Raw genomic sequence first — 12,024 nt, forward strand, 5'->3', positions numbered from 1 at the left:
ACTTCTCATGTGCAAACATGCAAAACAGTTTCTAGTCCAATTTGCATACCAACCACAGCAGCTGTCTGGGACATATCAAAACTCCTTCTACAGACCCACTTCACTTTACCTCAGAAATATAAGAGTTAAAAATACTTACTTAACTGTAGCTGATGGTTTCACGCATCTTTGCCTTGATGAGCAATGCCAACGTCTCTTTTCATTAGAAACGAAACCTCTTTTCTAATTTGTTTGTCTCTTAGCAGCACTGACATACCTGCTGTGAACAATGCTCAAGAGCCCTCAGGTTTTTTTCTCATTCTTTTGCAAGGTCACTGTCATGGGTCTAAGATTGGGAATGAATCATTCTGATCTGAAAACCCTGAAAGGTGTTAGATACCTTGCTGAGGGAGTATTGAATATTTACAATGTCCAAATACCTACTGCGATGCTTCTTAAAGATCTGTTTGCGACTAAACAGTAGGTGACACTCTGAGCCACAGCGTAACCAGTGCCTCATCCCTGAACGGCACTGTGCTGCTATCAGATGAGATACAAAACAGAGGGCTTGGCTACACTTGAGAGTTGCGGCGCTGGTGATGGGGTTACAGCGCTGCAACTTACTCTGTGTCCACACTTGCAAAGCACAGCTAGCGCTGCAACTCCCTGGCTGCAGCGCTGGCTGTACACCTGGTCTGCTTCGGGTGTAACGATTCCAGCGCTGGTGATGCAGCGTTGCTCATCAAGTGTGGCCAGCAAAAGCGCTTTTATTGGCCTCCAGGGTATTAGGAGGTATCCCAGCATACCTTTTCAGCCACTCTGCTCATCGTTTCATACTCCACTGCCCTGGGCTCAGATGATCCGCCCTTTAAATGCCCTGGGAATTTTAAAAATCCCCTTCCTGTTTGCTCAGCCAGGTGTGGAGTGTAATTAATCCAATCAATCAATCACTAACCATGTCTCCACGCCCCAAACGAGCCCCAGCATGGAACACTTGCAAGCTGCAGGACCTCATCAGTGTTTGGGGTGAGGAAGCTGTGCAGTCACAGCTGCACTTCAGCCATAGAAATTATGATACCTATGGCCAGATATCAAAGTCCATGCTGGAAAGGGGCCATGAACGGGACATGGTGCAGTGCAGGGTTAAAGTAAAGGAGCTGCGGAGCACCTACTGCAAAGCTCGCGAGGGAAACCGCCACTCAGGTGCTGCCCCCACGACCTGCCGTTTTTACAACGAGCTGGATGCGATACTTGGGTGTGACCCCACTGTCAATCCGAGGACCACGATGGACAGTTCAGAGCTGGGAGAGGAGGGAGAGGGTGTAGAGGAAACCGAGAGTGAGGGTACTGGGGTGGTGGGAGACACCCCAGAGTCCCAGGAAGCATGCAGCCAGGAGCCCTTCTCAAGCCAGGAGGAAGCTAGCCGGTCGCAGCAGCTGGAACTTGTTGGTGAAGAAGAAGCAGAGGAGCGGGTTCCCAGTAAGCAGATTTTATTTTTAGGATGGAACTGTTTTGGGAGAGGAGGGTGGGGGTTATGGCTGCCTGCATGCATGCCTAGATGTGGACTAGCGCATTGATTTGGTCTATCATGTCACGATAATCGGCCTCTGTAATGTCTTCAAAAGTTTCAGCCAGAGCGTGGGCAATGCGCTTGCGCAAGTTTACAGGGAGAGCCACTGTGGTCCTTGTCCCAGTCAGGCTAACGCGTCCGCTCCACTGTGCCGTGAGGGGTGGGGGGGGACCATTGCTGCATAGGGACCGGGCAGAATCCACATTGCTGTAGAAGACCCTCCCACTCTTCCCAGGTAACCCACAGCAGCGAGATATCTGGCAGGATAAAATCCTGTGGAAAATGTAGGGATAGTTTTCAGTGCAGGTCCCCCCCAGCTGCTCTCTGCTTTCCCCAATGCACAGAAACCCCAGTAAACTGACTTAAACAGCTCCCCTTCCCAGGTGAGCCGCGGCAGCAACATGGCTTCCAGGAGAAACTGTTGTGACAAATGTGGGGGTGGTGTTCAGTGCACTTTCCCCCTAGCTGCTCTCTGCTTTCTCCAATGCACAGAAACCCCAGTGAGCCCTGACTCAAGCAGCTCCCCTTCCCAGGTAAGATGCGGCAGCGAGATGGCTTCATTAATCACTCCTTCCCCATTACTCACCATGTCTTTGCTGCTGTGGCCTCTCTGTGCTACGTTTGCTATGTGTAAATGATGCTACAAATAGTCTACAAACTCCTTCACTGTGATTATAAACAATGCAGCCTCTGTAATAAATGCTTCTATTTCTGTTTTTTTAAGTGTCCTAGAATCCTCCGGCCCTATCACAGCCTGCTGAAAGGCTACAGAACTTGAGGAGGAAACCAAGAAAAAGCAAAGAAGATATGGTGAAAGCAGTTATGAATCAGCATGCCAGAGAGAATAAGAGGCTGCAGGACTGGAGAGAGAAAATGCATCAGTGGAGGGAAACACAAAGCAGGAGAAAGGAATTGGCTACCAAGAAAAGCACAAAGCAGCTGATAAGCCTCCAGGCACACCAAACGGACTGTGCAGTCACTCGTAGCCATGCAGGCAGATCACTACCGTGCTAATCCACCCACATCCCAAAGCTCTCTCCCTTGTGCCCCACTGTTTGCTCAAAACCCCCTTCTCCAGCATCCTGGTTCTTACCACCACAAGCTGCCCCCAATACCTGTACGTTCACCTACCAGCCCTAAGAACTACGACCCAAAGCACCCAACCCCCATCACCATGCAGCGTATTAATCCTGAAGTACAGCAGGCATTGCACAGCACTCCAGGCAGGACATACTCAAACCTCTGACTGTACAGTTCAGCACCCTATCCCGCTGTCCTTTTATGCACCGTATTTTGAATAAATGATTTCTTGGCTTTTAAAACAGTTTTTATTATTGCAGAAAGTGAAACATACTGTACCCCAAGAGAAAAACAGGCACTGCAAATCATTGTAACCACTGCACTTCACTCCCGAGCAAGGCACCAAACATTACTGTTGGCTTTCAACCTCAAATTGCTCCCTTAAGGCATCTCTAATCCTTGTAGCCCTGTGCTGGACCTCTCTAGTAGCCCTGCTTTCTGGCTGTGCAAATTCAGCCTCCAGGTGTTGAACCTCGGAGGTCCATTCCTCACTGAATGTTTCACCCTTCCCTTCACAAATATTATGGAGGGTACACCACGCGGATATAACTGCAGGAATGCTGCTTTCCCCCAATTCTAGCTTCCCATAAAGACATCTCCAGTGCCCTTTTAAACGGCCAAAAGCACACTCCACAGTCATTCTGCACCGGTTCAGCCTGTAGTTGAACCGATCCTTGCTCCTGTCAAGCCTTCCTGTATACGGTTTCATGAGCCATGGCATTAACGGGTAAGCGGGGTCTCCAAGGATCACAATGGGCATTTCGACGTCCCCTACTGTGATCTTGTGGGTTCTGCGAAGAGTCCGGCCTGCAGCTTCCTGAACAGGCCTGTTCCAAAAGATGTGGGCATCATGCACTTCCAGGCTCCTGTGTAAATGTTCAATTGAACCTACGTGATCACACATACTTTTGAGACCACAGGATTACCTCTTCAATTATGTACTCGGATGCAGGTGGGGGGTGTGGTGCCAGAATAGGAAGTGTTGTCCCATCTACTCGCCCCTTCCAGGGTTAGGGAACCCATTGTTGTGCAAACCAGCCAGTGTTCCTGCACTTTCCCCAGCAGTCCAGGTTCGTTCTTAGCAGGTGCGATTAACGGCCGCTGCAACTTGAATCCAGCACTTTTCCGCACGGTCGATTTCCCACTCCAAACTGGTTCCGACGATCGGTCGCTGTCTGGAGTGCAGCCTTCCAGTTGCAATAGCTCACCCGTTTCTCCTGCAGGGCATTCTCAATCTCGTTGTCCTTGCGCCGCAGCTGTGGGCGAGCTCAGCACACAGTCCCTGAAAGTGGACTTTATCTCATCCGAAGTTTTCTGCAGCACTGCTTGTCATCCCAGATTGCAGGACGATGTTGATCCCCACTCTAGGTGCTTGTTTCCAGCAAGTTGGCGTTCCACGGTGCTGAGCATTGTCCGTTCTGCCACAAGCATCTTTATGTCATGCGCATCAGGCAACTCATTCATCGTCGGACTACCTCACTGTCCTTTGGAGCTGAGGATAGTTCAACTGCCAAGTGAGTGCTAGCGACATTCCGCAAAGTCCTCAGCACGCTCGGTCCATTCTCTAACAGAATCGTGCCTGCAGACTCACATGGCGCCAAATGCTGGGATGTTGTCAGCGATGCCACGCAGGGCATTGGCAGAAACGGAATGCCAACCCTTCCGTCCCCTTTCACCGCGCCAAAATGGGACGAGGTGCTGTGGCGATAGTGCCACAATGATCCCCCCAACAGCACTGCAAATTGGCCACCATGCGCGCTGGTGCTGTCAGTGTGGACATTGTGCAGCGCATTTCCCCTACACGCTGGTACGAAGACAGCTGTAACTCCCAGTGCTGTACAACTGGTAAGTGTAGCCATATCAGGTTGGTCATTTAAAGATCCATGAGGCGCTTGTTTGTAAAGAGGGGTAATAATCAGGAAAATTTACCAATTGCGGTATTACATCCTTATGTATTTAGTAAATTCCCCCTTTTTGCTTTAACTAGACATGTTTCTTGTTACATTCACTCCTAAACTCTTGTCTACTGTTGCTTCGTCCCATTATGGCTGGCTGATCATGTTGAACACTCCAGAGGTGGCTGCAATTTTGTTAATCTGTAAAGCTCTTTGAGACTTGCAAAAAAAAAAAAAGTGTATATCTAAACAAATACACTCACAGATGTCACTTTCATGAATAGCTAATGTTGCTGCCCTAACAGCCTGATGAGTCAACACTAGGTTACTGTGTTGAATTCCTGTGAACTTTCTTCCTATCTTAGCAAAGCACTGTTGGGTTCTAGTTATTCTAGAATTTCAGTTGATCAGTTACTTTTTTATAAGATTTAAGTCTAATAAAGGCCGTGGAAAATTAAATCAATCTTCAGGTCTGAGTGGAGCGATACAAGTGAAAGGTCCAGCAGCTTTCTGGTGGGTCCCTCGTTGATGCCACAAATTACATTTTATATTTTAAAAAAAAAGTTTTTGCCTTAGGTTTGTGAAGAACTTTCAAATGTGACCATTATTAATGTAGATTTGCCACGTATTGAGGGGCAACGAAAATGCACGGCCTGTTTTTACCAGGCTGCACGTGGCAACGATATATACGGTGAAGAGATGCAAGGGGAGTATGGGTTCACGAGGCCGACTGCAGACACCCACACAAAACTAAATCATCATTAAATTTTACTGGGCGATAGTTACAAGGGGTTAGAGAGCAGCTTATGATTAGCTAATGAGTTACACAACCTAAACACACATGCCTAAAATATCTCTAACAATATTTACAACCAAAATGCAGGCATTTAGTAATAATGATCTGCAAATACAAACACACTCCGCGACGCGCAAACGTGTAGAGCTCTATTTGAAACACGTTGAGCTGAGAGAGCAGGCTTCAGGTGATCAGGCTCGGTTACCGACATACAAGGCATTACACGGCATACACGGACTCGTTCTCTTCTCCCTGCCAATGCACATGGCAGAGGGCAACCCCTAAAATACCCACTATGAATCACAGAAGGTGTCATAGCTGGATAGACCCCAAACACTTGATGTGTGTTCGCCTCTGATTGGCACAAGCAATGTTTACACCAAATAGGGGAGCAGGTGCCAAAAGGTCTGGCTTCGCCCCCAAAAGGTGAGGTAATGCATATTGTTGTAGAATGGGTCCAATACTGAATGACAAAAGAAGAGGCCAGGGCAATACCGGTCTGGCAAGTGATACAGGATGCAGACAGGAACCCATTCTAACAATAATAAGCTGTCTCCTATTGAGTCTGCAAATGGATAGAAACAATGGGCCAGATTCCACCAGCAAAAATCAGGGCCCTCAGTGGCAAGTTAGACCTACCTATACAAGCAAAAGTAAATCTAGGCCAAAATTTTTTAGAGGTTTGAACTGCCCTCAACCATAACAAATGAACATTAGGACTCAGTCAACACTTAACAGTGCACGTGTCAATGCTGTTAAGTTCTTAACTACTGGCAATTTTTGAAGCAATATTCAAGTACTTTTGGTGGAGTTGGGGCTTTGCAGCAGAACTTCAACAGAGCTGGACTTCTGTCACTCTCCCAATACTTGATCCATAAAGAATACCCTGCTTGCTAATCCTCTAATCAGTTTTTTTACATCAAGATTGAGTGTCTTTCTGAAAGATATGTTGTAGCTCTAACAGAAGTAGTGTATGACGTGGCCGAAATTATTGGGTGAAGTTCTCTGGCCTGTGTTATGATCATCTAGTCTGACCCCCTGCATAATGGCCCCTTCTGGACATAGAAATCTATAAGACATTGAACAATCATGGGGACAGCAATTAGAGACTTTTCCCTTGGGCCCCACAGATGGAAAGGAAACTCCATCAAGTGGTACTTTAACATGTCGTTATAACTTTCCATACACCAAGGGCAGCTACATACTTTCATCTTAGATTAAGGAACACAACAAAAAAATAAATAAAGTTAAGTCTCCTTGAAAGAGCACAAGGTGTACATCAACCTGTATTGGGCTGCAGCAATTACAGGAAGAAAATTGCTGCCACCTCTGCAAACAGAGATTTTCGACATTTAAAAAAGTACAGTAGACAGAAAGTGAAAGAAACAATGTAATGCCTACAGTCCATATATTATGAAACTATACACTGATCCTAAAATCCTCCTATTATGGGCTTATGACAACTTATGAAATACTAAGCAGGGAAAGTTGTCCCTGTCTTTTCTAATTAGTCAGGCTGTGGAGCTCCCAGTTTTTCCTTCTGTGAAAGGCACGCCTTGAACTGAGCCTATGACCAATCAACAACATGGTTGACAACAAAACTGCAGAAAGAAATTAACTTTGTTATGTTTGTTTTCTGATCATAAATAAAGGCTAACAGAAAACTGGCAGGACATCAAAGCTTTCATTAGTATCCAATCTGCCTATAAGCAAACTCATTTAACTGGGAAAATCTGCGTGTAGGCAGGAGTTTTACTGGACAGAGAACAACTGATACAGATGCCAGACTCAAGAAAGAAAATATGCTTCATGGGCTTCCCTTGAACATTTTAAAAATTATTCAAGTAATTCTTATATATGCCACCTTACACTGCACAATTCTGTGTGATGAAATGCCTTATTCATAATCACAAAGCAAAGCCTTGCATTAATATTTTACTGATACAAGTAAACCATGATTATCTAAATGTAGAAGTAAACTGAAATAATTTTTTTATCTGTCAGACTCGTGTCATTAGTAGATAGGTAAGGGTTAATTTTCTTTTACCTGTAAAGGGTGACAAAAGGGGGAACCAAACACCTGACCAGAGGACCAATCAGAGACCTGGATTTTTTTTAAGAGTCTGGGAGGGAACTGGAAACTCGGGGTCTTTTTGTTTTCCTCGGCTGTGAGTAAACAAGTCTTTCTTCTAACTCATCTTCTTTCAAATATTCTACTAATCAAGTGTGAGTACAACGAACCCAAAGTATTAATCGGCTTGTGATGTGCTTTGATTTGTATTTAATGGGTGTTGATTTACGGACTGGTTTAGATTGGGCTATTCTTTTAGATCAGGACTGTTTATTCCTATTTTCTTAATTTTAAAAGCCATATTCCTGTATTGAGTTCTTTAATGCGTATATATGTTCTGTATTTTCTTTCTTTTTATAGAAAGGTTTCTTTTTAAAACTTTTGGGAGTTTCTTTTCCTAGTGAGGCAGAGGGGAGAGGGGGAATTTCTGTGCGTCAGACTCTGTATATCGTGGACAGGCTAGAGGGGGAGTAAAAATCTCTCAAAGCTACATATGCTCGTTCTACATCTCACTTTTGTTCCAGTGACCACGGAAATAGTTTGAGCGTTACGGTACTCATTATGTATGGAGTGAGGGTATGATAGAGCGTCGTGCTCTGGCTGAAAAGGCTCCGACTAGGTTAAAATTAGTCATAGTCCTCAGCGGGAGCTATGGGAGAATTGAAAACTCCTCTTACTGATTTCGGTAATTGTGTCAAAGCAAGTGAAAGTGAATGAACTGCAGCAACCTCACACTCTCATCGATAAACCGATGTAGCTAAACCGCGGGGAAGCTCGTGGCATGGTATGAGATAGAGGAGTAACCTCAGGTAGGTCCTCTGTTCAGGTATCAATATGGCAGGTGCGTCCCTCTAAGGAAGTATACATTAGCTGTTATGGCGATATCTGCGTTATTCGTGCCAAATAATCACACCTTGCCCAGAAAATAATAAGTACAACCTCTTCTTCAGTGCCTCGCTTGTAGTTGCTAAGGCAGCGACAAACTGACCTAGAGATCGTCAAGGTTCTAGAATGCCTTGATGTCTCTGCAGAATTTGGCTCTCCGGGAAAAGGTTTATCATATGTTCCAGTTACTAGAAGCACGCGCAACATCAATTTGCGCTTATGCTTGTAAAAGTCCAAGAATTTGGGGAAAAAGTTTACCACATACTACTGTGTTGGACTTTTCGATAGATCTGATATCCTGGGGTCCAGGATCCTGATGTACATCTGTGCGACCCACACCTGGTAACTCACTAGTGAGGAGAGGGAAGGTAGGTAAATATCAAAGAACACACATAAGATCTAGAGCACTGAAATCTGTAGGCTGGCCTTTTCTTACTCCTACCATCGCCTGCTGAATCGTTTGGTGATGTAATCCATCTGTTTATCTCCAGTTCCTATCATCCTCTGCACACTTACTGTGTGGCGAGAGCACCCTTTTAGGGCTGCTCCTAACAAACGTTCGTACACATCGTCTGCATTTTAAATGCATTTCAGAGAGCTCTTTATAACACTTTACTCTCTTATACTTGTTATCTCCAAATTTAGCTGAACTCGTTATGTACATACTGCTCTTATCTGCGTCCTATTGGCTCCACCTCCCCTATTTCGCGGACACATAGTGCGTCTCTCTGGTGTAACGAATAGGATAGTGCAGACCCAGAGAAGCAGATGGTGCCAACCAGCTGGCTTGCCATTGTTTTTAGGTACAACCAACGGCATTCTCTTGTGCCAAGGGAATCACCAGTGCCTTTGTCAGGGCACTTTCTGTCACCTTTGTTTCGTGCAGGAAATACACAAAGGGGATTGAAGCAGAGACCAAACGATCTGGTTCTCGGTGTTTTGAGCCTAAAGGTGCCCAATTCCTGCCAGCCCCTCCATACGAGTTGTCCCCTGAACTTCAATGGAGTCCCACAAAGAGAGGGACCGCCAGCAACAGGGTGCTTACAATTCAGCATTCCGGGCAAGCTCCTATTCCTAACAGGCATTAGCTGTGGTGGTGATCATTCAACTCTTGCCACTCAGCTCTAGACAGTGACTTCCAACTGAGTGTTTAAGGGGCATGTCATTCATTTTTAGTTTTCTCCTGTCAGTGATTAGGTTATCTTTGATCTGTACGAGTTTAACTCCTCGACTATGTAAACGTTGCATTCCCCAGTTATATGTTGTTTATCCTGATTATATAGGCGGAACATGCTCATTTTAAAGCCATTGTGCTATACGTCAGTTTCCGTCTTCGCAGCACTTGTCGTGGAACCCTGGAAAACTTCGGCTGGTGGCAGCGAAATAAGATCCAAGCTGGGTATAAGCTTGGGAAGGTTCACAGTAAGCACCCAGATTTTGTATGCTAAAGTCCAGATTTGGGAAAAAGTTTACCACAACTCGTGTTCAAGATTCTGGGTCAGATCCTGATGTACATCTGAGCACCACTGAATCCACTTGAGGAGAGGAAGTTAGGTAAAAAAAGAGAGGCTGGCTTTCCACTCCTCCTCCCTATCGTTGGGGTAACTGTAAGTACTTCAGCCCCCAGTTCATGTTGGAGCACCCTTAGGGCTGCTCTAACTTGTACTAGAAGTAACTCTTATGTTCTCCAAGACATTATCTGCTCTATCCATTGCTTCTCCCATCCACACATGCTCACTCTGGTGAGAAAGGAAGGCAGAGGCCAGAAGCAGATGGTGCAAAGCTGGCTGCATTGTTTTTAGGTCACCAAGGCATTCTCTTGTGCCAAGGGAATCACCAGTGCTTTGTCAGGGCAGCTTTCTGTCACCTTTGTTCTGCAGGAGAAACACAAAGGGATGAAGCAGAGACCAAGGATCTGGTTCTCTGTGTTTTTGAGCCTAAAGGCCCAATCCTGCAGCCCCTCCATACAGAGTTGTCCCTGACTTCAATGGTAGTCCCACAAAGAGAGGACCAGCAGCAACAGGTGCTTACATTCAAGGCATCCGGGCAGCTCCATTCCTAACAGGGCATTAGCTGTTGGTGAGTATCTCAACTCTTGCACTCAGCTCTAGACAGTGGACTTCCAAAGAGTTTGTTTTAAGGGCATTCATCATTTTTAGTTTCTCCTGTCAGTGATGTATCTTATGTACAGTAACTCCTCACTTAAAGTCATCCCAGTTAATGTTGTTTCATTCCTGATTAATTAGGGAACATGCTCATTTAAAGTTGTGTAATGTTCCCTTCCAACATTGTTTGGCAGCCGCCTGCTGTGTCCATTGCTTGCAGGAAGAGCAGCCCGTTGCAGCTAGCTGGTGGGGGCTTGGAACCAAGGTGGACCAGTAGCTTCCCTATCAGCTCCCCACGCCCCTAAGTTCCCTGTGAAGCAGCTACCAAGCAGGCTACCAATTGCAGCTGTCTCTCCCGCCACTGCCATGTGCTGCTTCTGCCCTCTGTCTTGGAGCTGCTCCCCAAGATTCCTGCTTGCTGTGCGGGGTAGGGGAGGGAAGGAAGAGGGGGGCTAATGTCAGAGTATACCCCTCCCCCCTGCTTCTGCACCCCCTTACCCCATCTTCCATAGAGCAGGGACGACACACCAGGGCTCAGGACAGAGGGACTTGCAGCAGCTACGATCTAATTAACAAGGCAGTGTACTTAAAGGGGAAATACACATATAAAATGTATACTGTGTGTGTATATACAGTAACTCTTCACTTAACGTTGTAGTTATGTTCCTGAAAAATGCGACTTTAAGCGAAACAATGTTAAATGAATCCAATTTCCCCATAAGAATTAATGTAAATGAGGGGGTTAGGTTCCAGGGAATTTTTTTTCACCAGACAAAAGACTATACACACATACACACAGTATAAGTTTTAAACAAACAATTTAATATTGGTACACTGTGATGATGATTGTGAAACTTGGTTGAGGTGGAGAAGTCAGAAGGTGGGATATTTCCCTTACAGCTAAATGATGAACTAGCAATTGGCTGAGCCCTCAAGGGTTAACTCTCTCACTCTGCAAGACAGCAGGAATGGAGGGAGATATGCACACTTCCCTTAAGTACAACTTGCTGAGACCGCAGCCCTGGTGTGTCGCCCCTGCTCTATGTTAGATGGAGTAAGGGAGTGGAGGAACAGAGGGGAGGGGGACACCCTGACATTAGCTCCCCTCTTCCTTCCCTCTCCCCCACCCAGCAAGCAGGAGTCTCAGGAAGCAGCTCCAAGGCAGAGAGCAGGAACAGCTCATGGCAGTAGTGGGGAGGGACAGCTGCAATTGGTAGCCTCCTGGGCAGCTGCTTCACAGGGAACTTAGGGGAGTGGGGAGTTGATGGGGGGCTGCCAGTCCACCCTGGTTCCAAGCCCCCACCAGCTAGCTATTATGGGCTGCTCTTCCTGCAAGCAGTGGACACAGCAGGCCGCTGCCAAACAACGTTAGAAGGGAGCACTGCACAACTTTAAATGAGCATGTTCCCTCACTGATCAGCAATGAAACAACGTTAACTGGGACGACTTTAAGTGAGGAGTTACTGTATATATAAAATATAGTCTTTTGTCTGGTGAAAAAAAATTTCCTAGAACCTAACCTCCTCATTTACATTAATTCTTATGGGGAAATTGGATTCGTTTAATATCGTTTCGCTTAAAGTCGCATTTTCCAGGAACATAACTACAGCATTAAGTGAGGAGTTCGTGTAGCTTTCAATATT

General features: G+C 45.9%; 1 protein-coding gene across 1 annotated transcript; it reads left to right on the forward strand.

Annotated features, from left to right (window-relative positions):
• The first annotated feature begins 580 nt into the window (after nucleotides 1-580).
• On the forward strand, nucleotides 581-2,488 carry LOC142046386 (zinc finger and SCAN domain-containing protein 29-like). Its single transcript, XM_075063061.1, has 2 exons — nucleotides 581-1,458; nucleotides 2,274-2,488. The coding sequence occupies exons 1-2, from the start codon at nucleotides 936-938 to the stop codon at nucleotides 2,279-2,281; spliced, it is 531 nt and encodes a 176-aa protein (XP_074919162.1). The 5' UTR covers nucleotides 581-935; the 3' UTR covers nucleotides 2,282-2,488.
• The last annotated feature ends 9,536 nt before the right edge of the window (nucleotides 2,489-12,024 follow it).

Source organism: Chelonoidis abingdonii, chromosome 2 (genome assembly GCF_003597395.2).
Source record: "Chelonoidis abingdonii isolate Lonesome George chromosome 2, CheloAbing_2.0, whole genome shotgun sequence".
NCBI classification, from domain to species: Eukaryota; Metazoa; Chordata; order Testudines; family Testudinidae; genus Chelonoidis; species Chelonoidis abingdonii.

Coding starts and splice junctions, on each gene's coding strand:
- LOC142046386 (XM_075063061.1), top strand. CDS start 936: ATGTCTCCACGCCCCAAACGAGCCCCAGCATGGAACACTTGCAAGCTG.